Here is a 27694-nt window from a genome sequence, read left to right as displayed (position 1 = left end):
TACAGTAGGAATAAAGCATATCAAATTCTGGCACAAAGCAGGTATGGCTGAAATAAAGACTGATATTTTACAGGTACCCAGGGATTCAAATGTAATTTCACATGAACTATGAACTAAAATAATAACATATCTAAAGTAAATAATACTCACTCCATGATGCATTCCCTACTTATTCATGTGGAATTGCACATGAAGCAACTGTTAGCCTTTTCATGTGTACGCTGTCAATAGTGCGCTTGAAAAGTGCACTGAAAGCGAGTGCTCTCTTTGCCGCTGCAGGTGGAGGTCTTGTTGGGAGGAAAGGAAACATGGGGAAGACTGAAACAATGATGTGTGCTGTGTACGGCTGGACAGAGGAGATGGTCTTCTCAGGAACCTCAACTGGGGACATATGCATCTGGAGAGACATGTGTCTGATTAAAACCATCAAGGCGCATGATGGGCCTGTCTTCAGCATGCACGCCTTGGAGAAAGTAAGAGCAACTTGTTTTGCAGAGTTATTTATATCCAACATTATGGACGCATTATTCAATCTATGAGACTATATAATGATCAGAATTATAAGTCCTACAAACTGAAGCTTAATTTATGTTTGTCGATATAGTCTCAAAAGCAGTGTTTTTAACCTGTTAGGCTTAACTGTTTTGCTGCAGGTTTTATATATATATTGTTTGTTTTTTTTGCTGTCCAATTTCTGTCAGAGTGAGATCTGCTGTTTTTTTTCTCCTGGGATGCTTCAGCTGTAGTCTTTTGTTCCTCGTCATTGTGATTCTGTCATCCTGTCCTGATGAGCTGTTGACTGTTAAACCCTGACTAGCTCTGTGCTTCATTAGGGCTGTCGACTGTTAAACCCTGATTTGCTCTGTGTGTTTCATTAGGGGTTTGTGACAGGAGGGAAGGACGGAGTTGTGGCTCTCTGGGACGACACCTTTGAGCGTTGCATCAAAACCTACGCTGTCAAGCGAGCTGTGCTTGCACCTGGCTCCAAAGGTACAAGACTGGACTTTTCATCTGTTTTTCTTGCAATTGCATACTGTATCCATGGTGTGAAGATGTTGGAAAAAATGTGTTCAGTTATCTTTAAGAAGAGTTGGAGGATTTGGACACTTTAATAGAATCACAATTTCTTGGCTTAGATTTGTCATGCCCTAATAGCTTGTAGCGCAAGGTGGAGGTTACTGGACAAAACACTCTCGACTAGCTATGGCCATTGTGTATCTGTATATCCTTACACAGCTCTGCCTCTGTATCCTTGCATGAATAATGGCCATAGCTAGTCGAGAGTGTTTTGTCCAATGACAGACTTAATTTCTATTATTAAAAGCTTAATGTTTAAAATCTATTCTTTTTGAAAACCTGTAGGTCTGTTGCTGGAAGACAACCCTTCTATCCGTGCCATATCATTAGGTCATGGTCATATTTTAGTGGGTACAAAGAACGGAGAAATCCTAGAGGTTGATAAAAGTGGACCAATAACCCTACTGGTTCAGGTAAGGTGCAGTTATGTATTTAGAAGATTTTTTAAATTTATTTTTTCTACTTTTTTCAGGAAGATATTTGTATAGCTGACAAGCTTCAGCTGTTTTCTAGGTACTGACATGCTTCTTTGTAATTACAAAGTAAAACCAACCAAACAAATCATAAGAATTCTGGTGTCTTGTGTTATCGTGCACGTCTGCAACTCTTAAAAATAGTTCCAGTTATCATTACTGTGTTTGCGTTGTAATTTAAGCCCATTACTTATACTGTATTTATTTATTTTTTTTAAATGTTCTTCTGAAACATTTCTACAGGGTCACATGGAGGGGGAAGTGTGGGGCCTGGCCACTCATCCTCATTTACCGATCTGTGCCACTGTCAGTGATGATAAAACCCTTCGTATATGGGACCTCTCCCCAAGCCACTGCATGCTAGCTGTTCGAAAGCTCAAGAAGGGTAAGTGAGATTCCTAGACAAGTGTTGCTCTTCCAGTTGTTCTGTGCAACTGGATGAAGTTTAGTGAACAGGACCTGAAATTACTTAAATTTATTTGCAACAAGACATATTCATAAAACATTCATTCAAGCCCCGAGCCCAGTCCAGTAGATGAAATGGTGAGCTACAACTTGATGAATAGTGTCCTTTTCTGGAGAGCGAAGATGCAATGTAAGTAATATTTGTCGATTGTGTTTCAGGGGGCCGGTGCTGTTGCTTCTCGCCCGATGGGAAGGCTCTGGCTGTTGGACTCAATGATGGAAGTTTTCTCATAGTAAACGCAGAAACACTTGAAGATCTCGTCTCTTTTCACCACAGAAAGGATGTCATTTCAGACATTCGGTTTTCTCCAGGTTGGTGCTTGCAGAATTATGTGCACTGGAGCATTGTCTATTAAGCAGCAGTGTGAAAAGAAGCTGGTTTTTGTACGATTATTGTTAATGCCTCATTCTGCTGAGGAAGACTGTAAGCACACAGAGGCTAATTGACTTAAGCACTTGACTTAACTGAGTGCATGTTTATTTAGACTTGATGTTTGTGTAATGGGTGGGAGGTAGATACCAGAAATGATTGATGAGGATCACATGGTAATATGGCAAACATATTTTCTCTAATGTGAACTACAATGCAAAACAGAAATGTTGATTAATGTAAAAAAAACAAAAAACAAAAAAGAACCATCAGGTTTGTGAGCTGTTGATGTTCTTGGTGCAGAAAACAATCTGTAAAATAGAAATATGAATGTCCTCATTAGGGGCATGCATTGCAATGAGGAACACGGTTTAGCATTCATTTCTAAATGAAGGGATCTGTTCATTGTTAGGTGCTGGTAAATACCTTGCCGTGGCCTCCTGTGACGGCTTTGTGGATATTTACAACGTAATGAGCAGCAAGCAGGTCGGAGTCTGTAAAGGGTCACAGAGCTACATAACTCACCTGGACTGGGACAAGAGAGGTATGGGCATCAACACACATATGCCTTTGTGAACAGCATGCTGCAAGCATATGTAGCAACAGAGGCCGTGAATATTGAAAAACTAAACAGCTTGCAAATGCTGTGGGTGGCTCAGGCCTTCCATTCTGTATGGGGTTGACTTTTTATTCCTTATTGCTGGATGTAAGCTGAATTTACAGAATACTTGATAGAAGCACGTGACCATTGTGGTTGATGTATTCCTTACATAAATTCACGTGGCGCTGGCTCCTCTATATAACAAGCTATTTATCTATATTGTACTGGCAATTGTGTTGCCTAGTTTAGCTCCACTATGGTACCTCCACATTCTGGGCATGTATCCTGTTTAATTTGTAACGATGGTAAATCTTCACCATGTGATGCTTATGGTTTAGTATGAAAACACTGGCAGTAGTGTATTACATGTTCTTTTCACCTATTTTCTGAAACAGGGAAGCTGCTGCAAGTAAACACTGCTGCTAAAGAGCAGTTATTCTTTGAAGCTCCCCGTGGAAAGAAGCAGGCTATCCCTGTATCTGAGGTAAGAAGGCACTGGAATGAAATCAATGCACTGCTCTGCTAAATGTCCTACTTTAAAACTTTTTTTCCGGAGAGAGAAATATTTAACGAGCAATCTGGCATTAGCAATGAACCCATTTTTAAACGGCAGTTCCTCTCTTATTATTTTTAGTTTTAATGACAGTAATCTCCCAAGAGGATCTGAATTTTATTTTAGTTCTTCATGTATTGTAGAGGAAATATACATGACAGAATTTCTCTTTCCTTAGACAGAGAAGATTGAGTGGTCCTCTTGGAGCTGTGTTCTGGGGCCTTCGTGTGAGGGGATCTGGCCTGTAATCAGTGAAGTCACAGAGGTGGCTGCTTCCTGTTTAACAAGTGATAGAAAGGTCCTGGCCACAGGTGATGACTTTGGATATGTGAAGCTGTTTCAATACCCAGTTCAGGTAAGAGAGGAAACCGGCTCTCTATCTAATAGCAAACATATCAGATCATGCTTCTGGACTATTGCACCAGTCTAACAATGCCTCACAGGTATACATCTTCCATTTAGCGGTTAGCTGCATCAAAGGAACTATTGTGCCACACAGTTTAATTACCATGTTTATTGAGATGAATAATTCCCCATGGAGTTAGATTATAACAATCGGTAGAGCACTGTGACGAGTTATCCTCATACTCTAAAATGTATTTTGTGAAGCCATGCTTCAACCTCGATAGTAGTTCAGTTCTTGGGCTGTGCTGGATCTGTCTCAGGCTCATCAGTAAAACCTTTTGCAACCGTGTCAGTAAAAGTTATTTCCTGATTCATTTTAGGTTGCATCAGTTGATTTTACAGTTGTATTATAGTATACTGTACTACTACTAATAATAATCTGGGATGCATAGTTCTATCCAAATTGTTTATCAATATTTTTCTTTAGGGGAAATTTGGGAAGTTCAAGAGATATGTTGCTCACAGCACCCACGTAACTAACGTACGGTGGACTCATGACGACTCTCTGCTGGTGACTGCGGGGGGGGCAGACACCTCACTAATGATCTGGACACATGAAGTGGAGGGACACAGAGACACCAGACAGCGCGACAGTGAGGAGTCAGACATAGAGTCGGAAAATGATGGCGGTAAGTGTCAGCTCTGAAGCCAAGCCATTGCTGGAAGAAAACTTCCCAAAGACATAATGTAAACAAGTAAGAATATTACAATGGCATGATGTGTGGGGAGGATCTGACTATCTTTGGAGGCACAGCCTGTAACTATGATACCCTTAACTTCGAAAAAAATCCTTGAATTTACATTGAATAACAGTGGAAAACAAGTGATCGCGAAAGGGACTATATAACCATGCTGTACATTGTTGGACTTCATCTTTATTTTTTAAAGGTTATGACAGCGATGTGACAAGGGAAAATGAAACGAATTATACCATCAAGGCCTTATCAACTAATGCCCGGCAGATGTTGGGAATTAAACCGCATCTGCAACAAAAGGAGCCATCTGTGGATGAAAGGTACCTGGCAGAGTTGAGAACAATACAGAGTGTATTTCACAGTATGGGTGTAAAAAGGTATTGCAGACCAGTAAGGTTCGCTGTGCTTTTGTGTGTGTGTGTGTGTGTGTGTGTGTGTGTGTTTAAACAAGTCTTTAATATCCTTTTAAATGATTCTATTTGTGTTTAGGTGGGATCTAAACTATACAGCCAACACTAAAATCGAGGGTAACAAAATTGGGCACTCTAAATTTATAAAAAATGAATGAAAATCCCAGTTTACTGCGTTAACTCTCCACGGAAGTGATGTCCTCGATTTCCAACACTTCCTTGCATTTCAGTGGGACTGCAAGGACACCACAATGCATGTCACGTGGTTCATGAAAAACTGCCGTGAATGGTTTGCTACCTAATTTGATCAGATCCATTCTATCAGATCTATATACAGTGAAGAACCTTTTAATTCTCTTTTTTCCTTTCATTCCAATCTTTCCTGCCAATAAATAGGGGGTACATCAAATAGTCACAGCTGCAACTGAGAAAGTAATAGAAAAGGTACATTTCCTTTTACTGTTCTGTACAATTTCTCTTTTCTAACTGTTCCTGATGCGCTTTCCTTTGCTTCCTATGAAGGCAGGGAGTAGTAAGGTAAGGTTACATTATAACAAGTAAAAATAAATGCATACTGTCATTTTCAATCACTACAACCATCATACATTTAAAAAACAGGTATCATCCTGTTCAATCAATCCATCTTTCTGACTTCTTTGCTTACCTTTTTTGATATCTCTACCACACATCACATATTCATGTGTGGCAAAATGGTCTTAAAGGCCCAACTTGGAGCCAGTTCAAATAGCTTTTTAACTGGTGTGCGTGCGTGCATGCGTGCGTGCGTGTGCGTGTGTGCGTGTAATTAACTGATGGAATGTGGAGCAACACAGCAGATCCCCTTGTGACCATCCCTGTCAATTTGGTGGCATTCTGAAGATCTTCCTCAGTTTTATGATCAGCTCCTCATTCAGACTATTCAGAATAGAGGGTTTGTCTGATTTATTTTTTTCCCTTCCATATAAAATTTATGATCAGCTCCTCATTCAGACTATTCAGAATAGAGGGTTTGTCTGATTTATTTTTTTCCCTTCCATATAAAAAGCTAGTGCAACTAATCCCAATCTAAATATATACTGTGTTGGAGTATATACAAAGTAATACTTTTAACCACTGATTTTGCATTAAAAAAACCTATTATCCCATGATGTATGTTCTTTAATGTATTACTGCTTTTGCACTCATACACATTTGGCTTGCTTAAGAAAGCCATCTACATTTTACATTGTACTGTGAAAAGTTGGAATCTTTACAATGAGGGCAGTATAATCACGACCACTAGAGGGGTGTACTTGTTACAGCCCCGCTGAAACATGCAGGGGAAACGCATTGGACAGAGTAATGAACATGCAATAAAAATACATTTAGCAAATTCAGAGAGTATAGAAAGTATTTCTTTATAAAAAATATGAGCTTTAACCAGCTCTGTGTTTTTACTAACTAACTTCTCTTCTGTGTTGCTTGCTGCTGAGAAGAGGATCCAGGTAATCATTCTATATTTGTATTACATTTCAAATCATTTACGCCAATTCATTCTGTGTACGTTATTCTTATTTCCCACAGAAGCAATATATTAAGGAGATGATTACATTTACAATCAGTTTAATCCATGCAAACATCTATACACGTTTTAAGTCTTAAATTTGTACAATGCACCCCTTGGCAACCATACTCTTTTATTAAAGGGAAATGATTTAGTGCTTGTCGACGGATTGTCTGAGCCCTCCTGTTCACTGTGAAATTATTCCTAATTCATTTGAGCAGAAACATACTGCTGCTAGGATTCTGTTTTCTAAGAAACAGACAATTGGCCAGGTTTGATTTCAATGAAGCGACTGAGTTAGAATGAAGATGTTACAGCAGTGTGCTGACAGTGTGGAATGTGTAATTACAGGAGAATTCAATACTGTTCACAAAACAGCCTCCAGCAATATCGAATGTCTCGTTTAATAACACAAATTCCACAAAAAGGAAGTGAATCCACAGAAGTTATTGATTAGGCTGTCAAAATTACTGACTGCTATTTCATGGCTTATAATCATGTGTACAATTCATTCTGAATTCATTAAGGGTGTTTCTTTGCTCAGTATGCCTTTATTTTGAAACCAGATCATGTTGCTTTGTGCATGAATGAACATTGATTCAAACATGTCCTGGATTGTGTTGAAGTGCTGGTGAAGGAAAAAAAGTAATTTACTGCATATTGGGGGAACAAGATGAATAACAAGACTAGGATGATGATCATTAGAATTTGGAATCCATTCTGAAGATGAATGGTGTTGTGAACTCCCCCAACTGGCTCCTCCACACGCCAGTCTCATTTCTGTGCATTACAACTGTGTATGTTTTACTAGAACTAGCTGTGTGCAAAGTCTCTTCAGCAAAGATAAGAGAAGTACCATTTAAAACTGTATGTGGACCAACACTGCTCATTAAACTTTTTATTGCTTTGCAATAATGTTCTTTTTTTTCTTTTTTAGCACAAACTAGTACAGCTGTATGTTTTTATACCTGTATAGGTGGCAATTTAACAAGTGTCAAGTGAACTCTTGCAAGAAATATAAGCAAAAGTACAAAAAATAGGTCCATTCAAGTCTTTTTCATGCAAAAGAATGTCTTCTAGCTGTAAACCCTGGATTCATTTTGAATTCTGGTGCTCCTATGATAATAAAAACTATATCACTGTTATTTGTCACCTTGTAGGAAAGCCACCATGAGGATAGCATCACTGTTGTTGAGATGTAATAATAGAGCTAATCTGCCTGTTAAAGAGACCCTAGCCTTGACTGTTCTGGTATGGAACGGGTGACAGACCAGCTTTTCTTATTCACAGTTCTCTGTTTCAGACCACCTGTAAGTAGGGCGCTGCCACAGCCTGAGAAACTGCAGACAAATAACGTAGGCAAAAAGAAGAGGCAGATTGAAGTGGTAAAAAAAAAAAAAAAAAAAAAAAAAAAAAAAAAAAAATCATATTATATATATATCTATATGTATCATAGTGATATATAATAGTATATATCTAGTATTATTAGTTCAAATAATCAGAACCACACTAACTTTAAATCACTAACCGGTCTTTTAAAAGTGTGTATATCTATGTATGTATGTATGTATATATATATATATATATATATATATATATATATATATATATATATGTTTTCAGTATTTTTTGTGGATATTTTGCTGAAGTCAGATTTCCAGGTGTTTAAATTAAAAGCAAGGTAGTGTGTTGCATAATATAATAGCTAACGTTATATATTTGATTGCTAGGATCTGGTCTTGGAACTTGTGTTTGGTTACCGAGGAAACGACTGCCGTAACAATGTCCACTATTTAAATGAAGGAGCTGACATCATTTACCACACAGCAGCTGTGGGGATTGTATTCAACCTTTCCACAGGTGAGGGAGAATCACATCCCAGTACACGCTTATCTTGTTTTTATACAATACATGTGTCGTGTTAATCTTTGATTTAAAAGAGTAAGATATCAAAAGAAACTCTTCTTATGATCCCTTTCCTGATCTTTAATTGGTAATAGTGTCAGCTCTACCTGAAAGATAGCACACAGTTATTTTCATGTTGCAATGACCTTGCAGTCTGAAGCCCCAGTTTGACTTGGCTTTGCATGTGTTTTTATCCTCCAGCTTCGCAGAGCTTTTACATGGAGCATACTGATGACATTCTATGCCTGACTATAAATCAACATCCAAAATTCCCTAATGTGGTGGCAACTGGCCAAGTAGGTATGTTTGTGAAAAAAGGAAGCATAAGTGACACTTAACATTCATCGTGGTTTTATTGCGTCAGTTTGTGTTGTATTAATTGTCTGTTTCCCAGGGTCTGCTTTGAAGCATTACATTTGCATTATCATGCTTTCTCCATGGCCGGATTTAATAGATATGCTTCAGTTACCTTTTTAGTGAAGAGATTTTATACATTGTGCGCACTTTCTTTGGTTGCAAATTAGGTGGTTTTTTTGCATTAATATTAATTGGAAGAAAATGTAGACAAAGAAGAACACTTGAATTTTGTTAGTTATTTTAGAATGTATTGGCTGGTTCTTAGAGTGATGAAATTGACATTTAAGAACTGAACAAAAATTCACATTTATCTTCAATGGTCCTTTCTTTTCCTTTCTTTTCAGGAGACTCTGCAGACATGTCAGGTACTGTAGATTTATGAGGTTTAAATTGCGCTTAACAATTACATGTGTTATGCATTGTGTCTTAATTGTATTGTGCAATCAGTGAACGCCTCCATGGGGTTTTCATCTCCCTTGCTAGGGCTATGGAAAGTTATGAACCTTCGCTGTAACATGTACTTAGATTGAAGCAGTCTGAAAAAAGACAAATGTTTTGGTTTATAATACAGTAATTGACCTTGCTTTCACGCTGTACCTCACAACTGGACTGCTTGACAGATCTTTGATATAGACTGTAAGCTCAGCAAGCACAAGTGTCATTTATCTATTCTTATATGTATCCTCTTTGCTTGAGTAGACTCCTGAGAGACCATTGACCATTGTGGTTCAATATTGCCACCTACTGGATCAGAGTGAGAATGCAAGTGGGTCCTTGTGTGTCCAGTAGGGCACTGTTTTACAAAACCTTTTCAAGTGTTGTTAAAACTTCCTGCTCTCCTTTCTTAGTCACGTCACCATCTATTCATGTGTGGGACGCCATGAACAAGCAGACCCTGTCAGTGCTGCGCTGCTTCCACTCCCAGGGAGTCTGTTCAGTCAGCTTCAGCGCCACAGGGAAGCTACTGCTGTCTGTGGGACTCGATCTAGAGCACACCATTACCATCTGGAAGTGGCAAGAAGGTACATTTTCATCACTGTGATGGCAGTCATTTTACAGCTTGTTTTACATACTCTCGATTTAGCACTAGTTTCTTTCCTAAATATGTACAAAACTGTTTTTTTTTTTTTTTTTATGCAAGAGTGATCAGAAGGGCCTTTTTTTTATAATAAAGGCTCTTAACAGGGCAATCTGTCAAATGACATAAAAATTACTAAATGCTGAATGAGTTTAATACTAGACTGAGATTTTAATGTTTTTGTTTAGTGTAATATCTGTAGACATGTTAATTGCTAATGTCGGCCATTGTATTGAATTGAGCTATTCGTTATCTGTAAAATTTTGTCCTGTGGTTTCAGGCCCTATTTATTTCTGTTTTTCAAGGAGTCAAAATTGCGAGCAGGGCTGGCCATACCCAGCGTATCTTTGTGGCTGAATTTAGACCAGACTCTGACACCCAGTTTGTGTCAGTCGGTATGAAACACGTGCGCTTCTGGACACTGGCAGGGAGGGCTCTTCTCAGTAAAAAAGGCGTACTGAGCTCCATTGAAGATGCCAAGATGCAAACTATGCTCTCTGTAGCATTTGGAGCTGTAAGTTCATGATCATTCCTATCTTTTTTTGCAGTTTTCCAAAATCACCCCCCTCTTTTAAACCCTACCGAGTTCCTACAGTAGGCCTTGACCCATGCTGCAGTTTTATGCAAAATTCGATTGCACTTTAAAATGACGTGTTCGTGCTACATTCATAAGAATAACAAAATATGATCAAATCGGAGATACTAATTTGAATGTATTGTGTTTGTGCCAGTATGGATTCAATGACTTGAGGGCAATATCTTTCTTTAATTGATGTCGACTCATAGATAAATACAATCATATCCAAGGTGTTATACTGAAGACTTTAGCTTTCAATTGCAGTGGGTACATTTTTTTAATGAAATAAACTGCTTTCGAATGGATTTCTTTATATACAAGTATTTCTAATGCAAACACCAGCAGTGGAAGAGTAATGTGTGACCATAACGTTTTGTATACTTTAAAGCTGTTCAAGCAGATGTTAATCTTGTGAGCAATGACATTGGTGTAAAGGTTTACATTTCAGTTGAAATGCACTGTTTTGATGGGGCAGTCATACAGTTCCGTTACTGGTTGGGTGAATGGACTCTCAGTATCCTTGATTAATGAATGGGGCACTTCTATATTAAACTCTACCATTTGTTTTATTCAGAGGTGAATCCTATGTTCCTGCTAGTGGTTTTGAGTAATCCTTCTGCCTGGCATGCTTGCAGGGATCCTTGCAAATACCCAACAGTGCTGTAGTAGAGATTGCAAGCACAGAATCAAAGCCCCTTCTTTACTACCCCTGGGTAAATCCTCTGCACATGATGTCATTGCAGAACTGCTCTGTGTAGAGAGCCATAGCCAGAGGGAGGCTGGAACCAATTTACTGTAGCTGAATCCATACTCAGTCTAAGACAGAGCTAACAAGAACTTGCTTATATATATATGTTTACAGTTTTTTTTAATTTTATTTTTTATTTCCTTAGTATCTCAGCATGGTTTAAATCAAAACAAGGATTATGAACTGTTGCACTTTTTTCTGTTTTATCTTAGGTCACTAGATTAGTGCAGGTCTGTTTTCTTTTCAGAATAACTTGACATTTACAGGTACCATAAGTGGAGATGTGTGTGTTTGGAAGGAACACATTCTAATTCGAGTTGTGGCCAAAGCCCACACAGGCCCAGTGTTCACCATGTATACCACACTGAGAGATGGGCTGATAGTAACTGGAGGCAAAGAGAGGCCGTAAGTAGATCCTCAGAATTTACCACCTTCCAGTTCCAGTTCCTTACTCATTAGAATACCTTTCAGTGGCAGTGTATGAAATACTGCAGTGTTCATTATCAAGGAATTACTGGTAGGCACCGCCTGGTGGCCAAATGTCATAATTGTTCTGCAGGTTCAATGAATATATTATGCCATCTGCATTTTACTAATATTTAATTTAAAATAAAATTGGATTGTGAGGCATTTCTCATGTTCCATTTCTTTTTAAACCTCCTTTATTTAAACTAAAACGATTCTCAGTATTTGCTCTTTGCTGTTACGGAAGGTCAAAGGAAGGTGGTGCTTTAAAACTGTGGGACCAGGAGTTAATGCGCTGCCGAGCTTTCAAGCTGGAGACTGGCCAGGTCATAGACTGTGTCCGCTCGGTCTGCAGGGGGAAAGTAAGTGACTGACTTCTCTCTTTCATGTTTTAATGAAAAGCAGTGTAATAAATCTGTCCCTTGAGCTTGATTTACATTATCAAAGAACAAAAGAACAATGTGGAATGACTGGGAAGCAGTTCCAAATGGTTTTATAATAATAATAATAGTAATAATAATACCTATAATCACCTTTTAAATTAGCAAAATGATATATATATATATATATATATATATATATATATATTATATATATATATATATATATATATATATATATATATATATATATATATACACACACTTTTAGGGAAAAATCGTTGTTGGAACAAGAAATGCAGAGATCATTGAGGTGGGGGAGAAAAACGCAGCGTGTAACATTTTGATTAGTGGCCACACAGACGGCCCAATCTGGGGACTGGGAACTCATCCGTCCAGGGATGTCTTCCTGTCTGCTGCAGAGGATGGGACTGTGAGACTGTGGGACATTCCTGATAAGGTTAGCATTTGGAGATATATATATATATATATATATATATATATATATATATATATATATATATATATAATATATATATATATATATATGTGTGTGTGTGTATATAATTGTATCATTTAAATAATGAATGTTCTGTTTTTAAATAGATTAAAACAAGGTAATATAACAAGTACCTTTCTGGAGGATTGTTATGCTCTGTTGAGTATGAATGCAAATATCTCTATTGCTTCTTAATTATTTTTTTTTACTTGCTAAAACAGAAGATGCTCAACAAAGTGAACCTGGGACATGCTGCATGCTCTGTGAGCTACAGCCCTGAAGGAGATATGGTGGCAATTGGCATGAAAAACGGAGAGTTTATTATATTGCTCGTCGCATCACTCAAGATTTGGGGGAAAAAGAGAGACCGGAGGTCTTCAGTTCAAGACATAAGGTTGGATAATTGTTTTTCTAATAATCTAATGTTGTTAAACAAAAATAAAGTACCATTTGTTTTCATGCATCTCTGTGTAAACGTCTGGTCTGTTAGTAATATTTTATTGAATGGAATTTGTATTTTGTTTTATTAGAAAAATGTGTGTGCCGTTTAAAAACTTCAAAAAAAAAAATGTTTAAAAAAAAAAAAAAAAACTGCTTAAACATATATTTCCATAATCTACACGTGTTGCATTCACATTTACTGATATATATATATATATATATTATATAATATAGGCAAAATAGAACTTCCATATCAGGTTTAATCTTGAAGGTTTAGTCCAAAATTGTCGCTACCTTGCTGTGGGCTCTAATGAGAATGCTGTGGATTTTTTATGACCTGGACTATGGACCGCGCCCTGAACAGGATTAACTCTGCAGAGACTTCCACATTTCGTGATGCAGATGGTTTTTCAGCAGACAAGCAATTTTATTCAAGTATATTTTTTGTACTTATATATATATAGGATATATATCTATATATATATTATATAATTTATAGTCTAGTAATAGTAATCTATAGGCCTTCTTAAAAGAAAAAAAGAAAAGTTTATTTTATACAAGTTAACTGTAAATAGCTAATTTATGCGATTGCCTACGTTCGTATTTACTTGAAAGGTATCGACTGGAGCCTACAAACGCCTAGTGTATGAGGTGCCTTCAGGAAAGCAAGTTACAGATCAGGTGGCAATTGACAGAACTACATGGGCCACATGGACAAGGTAGGTTTTTACGAAAAGTAGAAAATATATTTTTTTATTGTTGCTTTCCAATTACTTGTGTTTTATTTTGTAATGCCAAAGTCATTTATTCAAAACAAACAAAATCTTGATTTCATTCGACAAGGGTGTTGTGCCTCAAAGCATACAATTTTGTACGTGTTATGAAGACATTCCATTGTGCTAGTCTTTAACCAAATCAGTAATTTAGCTCAGTGACAGGCTGTGTCTCTTTGCAACCCTTATTAACGTTTGTTTATCCAAACTGTGACCTGCAACCACTCCACAGAATGGCTGGGATCCTCCGTGTATGTTGAGCGGTTTCTGTTGGGTTTTTCTTCTCCAGTGTTCTCGGAGATGAGGTGGTTGGAATCTGGTCTCGCACCACAGATAAAGCTGATGTAACCTGTGCCTGTGTCTCCCATTCTGGCCTCAACATCGTCACAGGCGATGACTTTGGAATGGTAAAGCTGTTTGACTTTCCATGTCCAGAGAAGTTTGTAAGTATAATCTGTGTTTGATACCCTGCTTGTGTTTTATGTGAATTGTGCAGATTCCAGTACCACACTAATAGCACCAGAGCAGTTTCATATATGCAACATGACAAAGAAAATAACTGACATCTCCATCCACACAATGTTAACATTAATTTATCACGATGGCTTGAAGTACAGAGTAGATTTTCTAGTTTTTCTGTACATTTATTTTAAACACTTGGAGGTATCAAGTTAATGCAAATACAAAATAGTTCAGTAAAGCTGTAACACTATCTGTAGTTAGAATATACAAATTCAATTTGTTTTTGTTAGCAAAATGAGTGTATTTATTTTATATATATATATATATATATATATATATATATATATATATATATATATATTTTTTTTTTTTTTACATTTAACATGCAGAGGTCACCAGTCAACCAAACATCCCACTGCTATGTAATTCTGCTATTACTGGATATAGTTCTCTGCATCTGTAAAATTCGGTCTTTACAAATATGTTTTATCTTTCAACAGGCTAAACATAAAAGGTTTCTTGGTCACGCTGCACATCTGACAAACATACGTTTTACTAGCGGGGACCACTATGTTATCAGCGCTGGAGGGGATGATCGAAGGTAGCATGTACTCCTAAAATGTTTTTAAAATGTCAATAACAAAATATTAATTGATGGGGTTCAGAAGCTAACAAAATCACTGTCAAGCACCAGTGTTACAAAGATGATAAAATGCATAATTTTACCTTATTTCTTATTTCATAGATGATAAAAGTAGCAACTTAAAGGAACTGCACCCCCTCACTTTGTTGTGCTTATTTAGTTACTGAACATGTGAGAAATGTATTTAAACATGAACAACACTACTGTTTCCTTTTCTTCAGCCTGTTTGTATGGAAATGTGTGCACATTCCTCACTGAAGCAGTGACGATGCTACAGGAAGCAGGGGCTGCATGGGAAATGTCAGATGACAGAACAGCAACGCCAAGTCCCCTGGGTGAACTGAATGTATCAAGGCAGCAAAACAGCAATCAGGCAGCTTGTAATTTTAATGACTAGATACCCTCACTGCCCAGTACATACATTTTCAGTTAGCAAATAGATAGAAAAATGTGTGCAGATCTTTAAGATCATTTTTGCTATAGCATATTTGAGAATGCCTGTGTTCAGAACCTTATTTCTGTGGAATCAAACATGCATAAGATCCAAAATGTTCCACAGGTAGACTTTTACCCAGGATAGCTATAGGGAAAATCATTTGTCAATAATAAATTAAATGTCTTAATGATCCCTGTTATGTCACAGGAAACCAACCTTGACGGCTAGCTGCCTTTTCATGCAATTTTATCTTTTGAATTATTATTATTATTATTATTCGTTATATTAGAAGTGGAATAAAATATAAATAAAATATAAATCTTCACCTTATATAGTAATATATATATATATATATATATATATATATATATATATATATATATATATATATATATATATATATCACAATAAAAAATAATGTCATTTGTAATATGCTTAGCAAACATGACTAGCCTTAAACTTTTTTTGTGAACTTCTATAAGGTTGATGTGATTTTTTTTGGTTTGTGTTGTATTATGTTTGTTTTCTATTTTTTATTAATTATTTACTTTATTAATTATTTACTGTTATAAATGAAAAACATTATCCCGTGGCCTTACTCCTGAATGTACCATCTGAGTAATATTCTTGATGTCAGCATGCCAAAGCATACTATGCACTATATACCTGTACCAATCACTGTGGTTACCCCAACAGTTTGGTTAACATTGTCCTTGTGCCGATTACCGTTTTGACCCAATACATCCTTAAAAGTACCGAACTTCACACATGTGATCCTGTAATGTGTAATGCAGCATTTGGCTTGTACAGTGAACCTGTATTTATGTATGTATGTTTGTGTGCGTGCGTGCATGGCTTGAAACATCATCATTGGGCAATTCCTCTCAACAAGAAAGGAAGTTAGAACCTAAAGTGTTACTGTTTTGTTTCTTCTAGGATCACTATTTTAAAGTGTGCTGCTAAAACATTTTCTTAATCATATTATCAAAATGTTAATAAAAACTACACAGTATTGTACTGTAACTTTTTTAAAACCTTTCTTTGTAAACAGAAGGAGCAGTTGCATTGCTCAAAAAGAATGTTTTATGAAGAACAGTTAAGTAAATTACAGGACTTATTAAAACTGATAACATGCAAATGAAATTAAATCAAAAATGTTCTTCCTTATTTTAGATTTATTTTGTACATTTAAGTTTCATAGTTGCAAGTGTTAATGAATATTATAGCTTTCCTGATTTATCAATGTAAGTATCAGTTGTAAAAATGTTTTTGTATATTTTTGTGAAATGTTTCTTAAAACAAACTTTAATAAAAAAAAAATAAAAAAAATTCTGATAAGGACAGTTCAGTCGTTTTACTACATAACCCGTTAGTCTCATTTTTATCCTTGTAAAACTTTTTATAAAAAACAAAAAAATTAAATCAAAACTGTATAAAAATGACCTACTAGTAATGCTAATGTGATGAGTATTTTATCCTAATTGTTCATATTTTTTTTACTGAAACATAATGTTAAGACGTCAAAATAGTACATGTCCATCTAGCTTGATAATGTTTGTGTTTTAGTAGTTTCATCAAAACACCACTGTTTTTTTACAGCAATGACCCCCCCACCCCCCCCCCCCCCCCCCCCCCCCCCCCCAGTTTCAAAGGAAAATTGGTATTGAGTTTACAACATGCCAGTTTTAGTTTTTTCAATGTTCACAGTGGAGTTGTCAAGTGAAAGATTTAAAAAATAATAATAAAAGTTTACAGAAACAGTTACTCTATAATGTTAGTTTACAAAAAGAAAACATTCACAGTTTACAGGCCATTGGAAATCCTGCTGAAAAACGAGTACAGAATTTTTAACCAGTAGCAACCTCTAAGCAACACAACCATTATTTTAAATTTGTAAACAAAAAGTAAATTAGTTCATCAAACCGGACTCCTCAGCACTTGAGCAGAGGTGTCTCGTTGTGGGATTTCAGTATCCTTGGGAACCATTCTGTGAAAGTTAACTAAAAGGGGAGACAATTATTAAAATTAACAATCAAGTATTTATCAAGAACAAATAATCCTTTATAACAAATCTAGGTTTGTAAATTACATTGTACCTTAACAGTGGCAATATTTTAAAATAACCTTTAAATAAAATATTTAGCAAAGATGTAAAAAGTAATCTGTAAACTTAACAAAACATTCCAATATATTTTTGGGATACGTAAATTTAGCAACAATTAAATTACAGCTAAACACATGTTACAGGAGTTTATGGATTCAAGTGGCAAACTACTTGATTTGTATTTATTATTGTTAAAGTAATAAAAATGGATTACCTGTTTTGGGCTCTTGTCCATTTAAGAGCATGTCGTGGAGGTAATGAAACCGTTGGATGATAGAAATTGCAGTCAGGTCTCTTACATTGAGTGGTAAATCTGCAAGGCTTTAAATACAGTTTTTTTTTTTTAGCAACTCCAATAACAGATGTGTACTTCTTTAAGATAAAAAAAATAAATAAACCAAAAACAATTTTTAAAAACAATCTGTATTTCTTTTTTTTTATACCTACTTTAGGGTGATAAAACTGGCAGTCCATACTCTTACACTCTGGAAAGAAATGACATACATTGCCAGATACTGACGGTGCTGTGGGGAGGGAAAAATAAATAAATAAATAAAATAAATAAAAACACCAGATGCTATTTAAATACTGGATGAAATGGACAAGACAGCCAAACCTTTCCCTTCTTCCCCCAATCCCTATACACCCACTCACTGTAAGCTTGTGTGGGATCTCAACATTACTCACAGATCTGGAATTAGTGTGGAACACGTTAGCCTAAAACCCAGATAATTCGGGCTGCATTTTACATCTTACCTGGTGCTTTAACTGGTGGTGCTGGACCTCTTCGTCCAGTGTGAGTGAATGGACAGTCCTGCTTGGTGCACTTAGCATCATATTTACAGTTTGGATGAATAAACAAACACTGCTCTCCAAACTTACAATTGGGAAACGTCCTGTAAGTGATTAAATAAATAAAAGATACTTTTGGTCTGGGAAACAGTTAATTTTACTGGAAATTGACTGAAAAAAAAATCATAAAATACAGCGGTGTATCCAGTATGAGACAATGAGCCCTGCCCTACCCCCACCTCTAGAACTGTTTCATGAATATCAAAATGTATACATATGCATGAACAGGTTGAAAGTTAAAGCTTAACCTAAAACAGCCAGTTGACCTCAACATGGCACCCGATGCTACGCTTTTTCTTAAGACTTACTTGCATAATGTTTTTGGGTGATGGTATGAGCAATCATCTCCACTTTTACAGACAGGCCAGAACTTGCAACGCTCCAGTACTTTCTGACGTTTTACAGGACCATGATCTACTTCCACCTCATCTGGGGGAAACCAAAAAAGAGGGGGTGGCAAAAAACACTGACTGTTTCACACTATATAGAATAATTATTACTTTAACTATTTTTAGTTTATCAAAGACAATTGATCATGTTAGAGATCTATGGAGTAAGAGATATTGCTTAACTTCAGTTATGACCATGTAAAAACAGAACAAAAAGCTTAAACTTACCATCAGAGTAATCGACTGGTAATTCCCTGGCAAGTCTCTGCTGTGGCATGAGCTTGTGTTTCTTTTCCAACTGGCTGTGTGGAACACTGGTCTTCGTTGTTTTCACCTTTTCCTTCAAAACAGTTTCTTCTTCTTCTTGATCAGATATGAATCCAGGTGGGCTGGGCACCCCATCCAAAGTAACAATAAATTTAGGACTGGAAGACCTCTGAGACTCATGTGCATCTCTACTGTACACAAACCACAAAGAAAAAAGTTACTTTTAATCATTTAATTAAAAATGTCTCTGTCCCACTGAGGAGGCTTGGTGCTTCAGTGGTTAAAGAAAGGGGCTTGTTACTAGGTTTCTGGTTAAATCCAAGCTCAGGCACTGACTCATTGTGTGTGACCCTGAGCAAGTCCCTTAACCTCCATGCTCCGTCCTTCAGTTGAGATGTAAAACTGAAGTCATATTGCTTTTTAACAAGACACAACTGAACTTGTTACCTATACACACTGTGACGAATAAAGTAAAACCTGGAATGGGCAAAGCTGCTATGAAATATGAGTCTTATTTCCATCCCTGTATTGTAAGTGACTCTACAGCAGCATAGTTCACCCCCTAGTCTCTCACAGTTGCTTTGGATAAAGGTGTCTGCTAAATAACTAATCAATAATAATAATCTGTGGCTCTAGCTTCTTGTTAATCAGAAGATTTAATGATGTTCCCTTTTCAGTTGATGTGTTGCAATAACATCTATAAGATATTCTTCAACTCCATTTTTCAAACAAAACTATGTGTGTTGTGTACAAGAAATGTACTACTTATTCTCAAAAGCACTTTCTGTGCACTGATTGACTACTACCAACAATTTATTTATAAATGTAACGTAGGGAAAAACAAAGTTTTATCACTACATCAAAATCTGGAGCCACCATCTGGAGCCATCTAAATTCTGAAATCCAGACCTTTTTACAATTTGGAATTGTTCTTTTTTTCTGTCCAGAACCTTCAGTTACCATGCATATATATATATATATATATATATATATATATATATATATATATATATATATATTATATATATATATATATATATATATATAAAAACTTTTCCACCTATGTGTATACCTTGTCTGTACCAAACGTGCCGGCAGTGCTGGTACCCTCTCCATGTGTTGTGCTCCGAGTCTGCTCTTAAGGGTCCTCACTTCATCCAACACTGCTCTCTTTAGGATAAATGACCGAGTGTCATCAGGCTTCTTGTCTCCCATTTCACCCACTTCTGTTAATGTAAAAAGTAACACAACACTTATAGGGGGAACACAAGGAGTTAACCATTCAGGCACATTACTATTCAGTCAAAAGCTAAAAATAAGCAAAATGAATTGTTCAGCCAAAAAAAAAAAATGTATGTAATATAAATTGAGTGATTAAAAGTTATTGATGGAGTCTGCAGACAACTACAGCGCAGCACTGAGAAGGGAAGTCACTGAAGCAGGCTCAAGAGTAAATTAAATAAAAACATACCATCTCGAAGTTTTACTATTTTCAGAGAAACTGTTGAAGAGCTCTGTTAAAAAAACAGCACTAGAATGGTTTTGTAACACAAAAGTGAGACAAAGAGAAAACTAACCTTGAAGACTGCTTAAGGTTTCTTCTGGTGCATCAAGCTGAAGACGGGAGGCCAGTGATCTTGACTGAACTAAAAAAGAACAATTCAGATTATACTTAATCTGTAAAAGCCAATAGAAGACACACAGTCTGCTTCTTTTCCAATACATATTTCCGTTATATGGTAAAAGGTCTAACCTGGCAGTCTCTGCAAGCCTGTCTCTTCTGAAGCCTCCACCTGAAGCCTGGGATCTGGATGGTGAAGCTTCTCTTGCACATGTTGGGTTACAGCATTGGTTTCTTCACTAGTCATGCGTGTTCTGGGGGCAACAGGAACCATCTGTCTCTGAGACACTGGAAAAACAATGAGCAAAAACACTTAGCAGTGGTTAAAAGCTGCATTCCCTTAGGTTGATGGCCCTCAGGCTTCATCTTCAGGACAGGCAAACTGAGCCTATGCACCAGGACAGTAAGTAAACTTAACTCAGCTAGGACTAAAAATAAAATAAAATGTGTGGACATCTGAGTGTGTAACAAAGACCCACAGAAATAGCACAAGCAATAAACCCACTTTTTCTACATTGGCCTTTACTACACAAGATAATTATACTGAATAAACCAAACCAATTCAAATAATGCAAGAAATGTAAGGTTTTATAAAATTTAAAATTACCTGGAGGGTAACTGGTTGTTTTTGACACAGATTTCTGAGCTTCAGAAATTGCTTTTAATATCAAATTTCTATTAGCTTGCTTCGAAGGTGGCAATGAGGGTCTGAAACACAAGAATAGAAAAATTAGGTTATAATTGAATACTTTTTGTTTTTCACAAGTTGAGTCTGTAGATATAAAGTGAAATTCAAGTCATATCAGCCATAGAAGAACACACAGCCACTTCATATGTGGTATATTGCACCTATACCTTATGCTTACTCAATTACATACATATGATATATTGTACCTTCTTTCAGGCTTGGAAGGCACAGAGACACTGCTTGATAGACTGCCAGTCCTGCTAACGTAACTCTTCTCCTCCTCCTCCTCCTCCTCCTCTTCCTCCTCCTCTTCTCTCACTTCCTCAATGTCCTGGCCTTCACTCCCAGATTTACCTACTTTCACCACCGAACTGATAACTGGCACCTTTCGCTTTCTGGATACTTCTTCCTTCAAGAAGAGAGTAACAACTTGCTATTACAACAAATTAATTTAAAAAAAAGTAAGATCACCTAACAAATAGTCACAGAAGAAAAAAACTAAAACTTGAATATCTAGAAACAGAAGTTCCACAGAAATGAACAACTAAAAATGTTTTACATTTTTTGTTATTCTTTCTCTGCCATTGACATGTATGAAATCTTGTTCGTTCAGTCTTTGCTAACAATACATTCATGGAAGCTTGTAATCAAAATCCATTAAGAATGAGGAAGGGAGAATTTCCAACCCAACAAGAATTTTGTGGAATGGTATTTAAAAATCACTGAATAATTGTTGATTTAAACATCAAAGAGAAAATGACAATGCACAAAATAATAATAAATTAAAAAAACAGCACTATGCAATGCAAAAAATATCTTGAATTTATACTCACTTCTCTACTAATTCTGTCAACGTTTGGCTTGGTGGATCTGCTAACGTAGTTTTCTGCAAGTCTGTTGAACGTCCCACAGGCACTTTCTGTGGACTTGAGGATCTCAACAGGCCTGTGATCAAACCCACTGCTCTCCGCCATTTGGCTAGAAGAGTGTGAGCTGTTATCTGAAGTCATTAACGAATGTTGGCTGCTTCCTGGAGGCTTGTAAAGCTCTGCTGAAGGTCGAGCCGAACTGTAGGTTACAGTAACTAATGGCTTCTTTCTGGCTGCTGAAGAGGATGCAGCATCTGGTACAATGTTCAGATCTTCATCAATGAGGTCATCATCAAGTTCAGGTTTAATATCAATAACAGCCTCTGCAGACGAAAGCTCCATTAGGGGCTTAACTGTTGACATTAACCGAGGAACATTCCTTTCTGATGAGGATCTTCTGTTTTAGAGGGGAGAAAAATAAAAAATACTTATGAGTGACTGTTCAAAAGGACTAAACATACTTTATTTGCTACTAACTGTTTATGAATAGAGTACAGTACCTTATAATAAATATAGGTTTATTGCCTAATATAACTGTTATTGTGCTTATCCAAACCTTGTACTATTGCAATACATTTTTTTCATAAAAACAATCAACAACCAGTTTCATACAAAATGCGAATCATATTTTTTCTATAACTCATTCAATACAAATCTTGTGTTGTAGTAACAAAATATTTAAGCTGTCTTACCCTCCACTGGAAATGTTGTGCTCCTGTGATGAGCTTGTAGAAACCCTGGAGTCATGTCTTTCTGATCGCGAGCTAGAGACTGTCAGTGCACGAGCCTCGTCTCCTCTCCGCTCATTGTGCCCACTAGCTGTCAATCTGCTTTTTCTTGACAGTGACAATGTGCTGGAGTCTGTGTACATAGGCTGGGGCTTTTCATTCTGGGGTTCTGTCAAGTAAAATGTTCAAAATGTTAACACAACTATCAAGCAGGCACCTTAAAAGCTGTTTTGCTGACAGCGGATTCATGCTTAGATATATTACATTTTGTACCTAAGATGATTGCTTGCATGTATAGTAAAATGATTTGTTTTCAATAGGTGTACTATTATACAATGGTGTGCTGGTTACAGTATCTTTCTTCTTAAAGTAAAATACTGCTTAGCAGGTACTAACCAACAGCAACAGAACGCAGTTTTTCTAGCACACCATGTAACCTGGAAACAAAACAAACAACCAAACTTAGAAACTTATTAAATGTGACTGATAATCTGGTTTGGTTATCAATTAAATGCCTCGTTCTTACCATACGGTGAATTTTACAGTATTGTTGCCCAGAAAGAGAGAAAGGTCGTCAGCCATCTGCTGGGCATTCTTTTTGTTTGCAACCATCACCATGATGTAATCAGGTAGCTCTTCATCTAGTAAAAAGAAATAGAAATATCTGAATGTTACAATCGTTTTAAGTAGAATGGTCACGTATCATTCTTTTAATGTCTCTCTACAACTAAGAAATATGTAAGGCTGTATTCACAGGAATTACAATATACAGTAGTGGTATTAATAGTAATATTAATTCTGGTGCACCTGTGTAATTTTATATATATATATATATATACACACACACACACACACATATGTGCGTTTGTTTTACTTACCCACATAGGCACCCAGTTCTTGTAATTTCCCCTTAATAGCAGCCTGCAAAAATGGAATTGGAGACAAAACAAAGGTCCATTGACCAACAAATGTTGTTGGGGTTACGTTTGCTGTAAAATATTTGTTTTTCGCTGACTTGACTTACGCATTTAAAATACGACTTAGGTCAATCATGTTTTTACAGCATTTTAAGTCACTTGTTCGTTAAGATCCCCCCCCGTAATTTCAACAGTTGTAATTGATCTCTAAATCAAATGACTGATTTAATAAAGCCAGTCATCATATATCCCAGCTCCCCTTGGAAAAGTCCATACACAACCAAAGTCAATACGCAGACCGTTCTGATATATCGCGAAAACTCATACGGCCATTGTAAATAATTGTGAATACTTAATATCCCCCCCCCCCCCCCCTACATTTGCATTCAGTAACAGCATGTTCAGTAAGTAAGTTCCATATTCTTAATATTATTATTATTACGATAACCTGGCACACTCATGTAAAACTGTACAAACAAGGCCCATTGTAAGCTCGTTATTTTCTACATTATTTCAAAATAAAACAAACGCAAACAAACCTTACCCTTATTTTCTTACTGATCTCCGTACCTATCTCCATTATTATAAAAGCCTCTCAATTGTATTCGCAATTGCTTTTGTTTTTAAAAAATGTTTGTCTTCAAACAAAACAGTAAAACTACAAGCCGCCGCATTGCATGATGGGGTCATAAATGTACAACCCAGCTCCAATTAGCACAGCGCCGCTTTCTGGAAAGAAAGAAAAATGCACATTTGGCGGAGGACAAACAATCTGAATGTTCTGTATTTTGATGCATGTTATTCTGTTATTTGTGAATGTGTAACTACAATTTAAAACGACGTGTACTTAAGGTGACCAGATTTTTAAGTCCTTAAACTGTGACAGTATGGAGATACTGTGAATAACTTCCAACCTCCAACTTAAGGGGGCGCTCTCGGGTTTTCATTTTAACTTTGGCAATGTTTGATCTAATATATTGAAAGTGAATGCAGAGACTCGTGGTGCTATTCAGTGGAATTAACTTTTAATAAAGTGCATTACTGTATCTTATTGTATTTGCAATTTAGTTTCTACACTGCAATGGAATTTCCTCTGTTATATGTATTGCATTTAAATTGCTTTGTTTAGCACTTAAAGTACAGTATAAACAGTAACGATCAATAATTTCAAATTTCATGATTCTCAGTTCAGCAAAAAAAAAAAAAAAAAAAAAAAAATATTGCCGATTACCGCTGCAAATCTAGTCTCTTTTCTGCCTAAGAAACTACATCTTCTCTTTCTGAATTTCACTTTCCATCTTTCTCTATCCTACAGTGTCCAATCTGCAAACCAGGCCCTTCCTGCATGAAAACATTACATATCTCAATATTTCTATTTATTAAATGATTACATCAAAGAATTTTTTTTTTCTCAACATATTTAATTTCTTACTATTGAATATTACATTGTATTTGTTCGTATATATTGTTTCTATTGCAGTTTCTGCTTGGATCACTGATGTGCTGTGAGATACTAGGACAGATGAAGTGTATTAAGCATCCTATATTTTGACTGTGTGCAATAAATGAAGCCCACTCCATCACACAGTAGCTTCCCCACCATTTCACAAAGAATCTGTTTTTCTGAGCTTTTTTAAAAGCTGCCAGGACTGCAGAATGGGAATTCCTTTCTGAATTAGTAATTACGTATGGTAAATAGTAATCCAGGTATGCAAATCCTTTACCTGACGGTTTAAAACATGCTAGTCATTCTAGCCCTGACCTTTTTCTCTATTGCTGAAGATAACAAAACAAAACATTTTTTATCAATGTGTTGTTTTTCTTCTATTAAAACTAATAGCAATGATAAAGTAAAATATCTTACATTTATCACAGGTATGCAGTAGATAGCATTAATCTTAAATATGAGTACTCCATTGTCTATTTTTTCTTTATTCTTTGCAGGATCAAAGATTACTTCTTTAATACATTTAACACAGAACTAAAATAAGAGGTAACCAAATAATAATTTAAAAAAAGTGTGATTTTTTTTTGTAATTGTTTTAAACTATCTGCATCATACACTCAACTCTCAATGTACATTTTAGTATTGTATTTAATTATTGCTAAAACCATAAAGTGTATACTAAAATAATAATTAAAAAAAAACAAAAAAAAACACACACACACACAAAAACCCCACTTTTACAACATGAATTTCACACATGTGAAAATAACTAGTCCACAAACTATTTTGTATTGTTCACTACGTTTCTTAGAGGATACCTGCGGTGAACTTAAAGTGAAAATAGGTTTTCAAATATTTGCCATATTTTACAGCCCCTCCTAGCGTTGTGATGTTTTTTTTTTAAGCCACAAGATTCACTACTACCTTGTAAACATGGTACGCTGATGTACACACGAAACAAAGTCGTTTGCACGCAGATATATAAATGTCATGGATGAAGAGAACAATTCCAACACAATAAAATAGTATGAGCCGTTAATGTTAGACTTCGCTAGTCTAACCAATTTAGGCAGCGAGAAATTGAGCTAGCTGCCAGTTCGGTAGAAACAGCCACGGATAAACTCACCAGCAATCCTGTTATTGGTTGCACATATGAACGTTGACTGTTTGTTTAGCAATTCTCCAGATTTGTACATCGATGTTAAGCCGCTTTTTAATGCTACTGGTCGTTCAACCTTTCCTTTAGTCATATCAAGTGTCATTTTACACCAGGCTGCATGAAAATACAATATTGCTTTGCCGGCGCGACGATGCTCAGGGATGGGACCGGACCGGACTAAATGAGCGTCAGAGGTTCTGGGGACACTGGGACCAGTATTCCAAAAATATATTTCCGGTACATGCAAATAATGAAAAATTGTAGAAACCCCCTTTCATCTTCACCAGTATTTTCAGTATTAGGGACAGTGCCACAAAGCGTCCTAGAAGACTTCTAATAAGATGGAGGAACAGGAATCTTCAAATGTTGTGCTAGTACTTTTAAATCTCGTAACACAACAATATCAGTTGTTTCTTACCATATCTGAGTCACAAGCTAAAGCAGTACCAAAGGCAGAGCATAAAACATACAGTGCCGTTGTACCAGCCAAGCCTTCCAAGCAAGGTCCTTAAATAGCTTGGATTCAACCCACAATATTCCCTTTAAAACAAAATCTATTTTACACCAGCTTCTGCAAAAGCTCAAATAATATTCCTGCATTGTCTGCTTGCTTGTCTCCATTCTGTAAGATACAGCAGGGGCGCTGAAGTGATGGCTATACAAAATTAAAACCACAGGTGGAAAACGATTTAGGTGTATCGTGATAAGGCCTCTCATCTATTTTTGCAGTTAAGTTTTGCATACCTACTCTCCATACCAGCCTCAGCATAAACCATCCATGTATTAATAAACTGACAAGACTTGTAGAGTATTAATACATTTACTGAAATAGGTTGCACTCCAACCCCCACCCCCCCCACAAAAAAAACACAACAAATACAGGTTTGAATCAAACAAAAAAAAAAAAAAATTAACTATCATTGCAAATATGTATTTTATTGCAGAAAATAAACCAGATATATTCCTTTACATAAAAGGTCTCTTACTTTACACAATTACATGTTTTGCTTATGTTGATGCAATTTGTACAGTGTTTTACAAACCAGTATTATAACTGTAGACTTTACATATTGTACAGCGTAACGATAAAATAGAGAGAACGCCGTAAAAAGATGGGAATCTGAGGCAAACAACTGTTGGCTTGTCAAACAATAGAATATTTAAAAACAAAAGAAACTGTGTATAAAAAAAAATAAACCTTGTGTATACTTCTAGCACCATCACTGTACTGCCAAAAAAAACAAACACAAGAAAAACAAACCACCCCATAGATAAGACTTAGAATATCACCATTGTG

General features: G+C 36.2%; 1 protein-coding gene and 1 pseudogene across 6 annotated transcripts; one reads left to right on the top strand and one right to left on the bottom strand.

The window, feature by feature from the left end:
• The window catches only part of LOC121329693, a 30100-nt pseudogene extending 14500 nt beyond the window's left edge, over positions 1-15600 (top strand).
• A 1395-nt stretch (positions 15601-16995) lies between these two features.
• On the bottom strand, positions 16996-26543 carry LOC121330354 (zinc finger CCCH domain-containing protein 14-like). Of its 6 annotated transcripts, none has more exons than XM_041276817.1 (17): positions 26365-26543; positions 23753-23795; positions 23401-23515; positions 23271-23311; positions 22839-23043; positions 22111-22543; positions 21484-21686; positions 21197-21297; positions 20722-20877; positions 20546-20614; positions 20041-20194; positions 18930-19159; positions 18621-18741; positions 18217-18356; positions 17908-17984; positions 17675-17781; positions 16996-17356 (listed from the first exon to the last, which is right to left on the bottom strand). In XM_041276817.1, exons 3-17 carry the CDS (start codon positions 23490-23492, stop codon positions 17353-17355), a joined length of 2133 nt encoding a protein of 710 aa, XP_041132751.1. In that variant the 5' UTR covers positions 23493-23515; positions 23753-23795; positions 26365-26543; the 3' UTR covers positions 16996-17352. The 6 variants fall into 6 exon arrangements, with proteins under 6 accessions (XP_041132751.1, XP_041132748.1, XP_041132749.1 ...); XM_041276814.1 differs by lacking the exon at positions 26365-26543 and adding an exon at positions 24336-24500; XM_041276815.1 differs by lacking the exon at positions 26365-26543 and adding an exon at positions 24336-24500 and having other exon boundaries at positions 18930-19156.
• Between the last annotated feature and the right edge of the window lie 1151 nt (positions 26544-27694).

The sequence above is a fragment of the Polyodon spathula genome, chromosome 17 (assembly GCF_017654505.1).
Source record: "Polyodon spathula isolate WHYD16114869_AA chromosome 17, ASM1765450v1, whole genome shotgun sequence".
NCBI classification, from domain to species: Eukaryota; Metazoa; Chordata; class Actinopteri; order Acipenseriformes; family Polyodontidae; genus Polyodon; species Polyodon spathula.
The sequence above is the reverse complement of the archived record's forward strand: the minus strand, read 5'-3'. Positions and strand labels throughout refer to the sequence as shown.

Coding starts and splice junctions, on each gene's coding strand:
- LOC121330354 (XM_041276814.1), bottom strand. CDS start 24,371: ATGGAGATAGGTACGGAGATCAGTAAGAAAATAAGG. Junction 20,878..21,196: donor AACAACCAGTTACCCTCCAG/GTAATTTTAAAT, acceptor TTGTTTTTCCAG/TGTCTCAGAGACAGATGGTT. Junction 19,160..20,040: donor GCACGTTTGGTACAGACAAG/GTATACACATAG, acceptor GTTTGTGTACAG/TAGAGATGCACATGAGTCTC.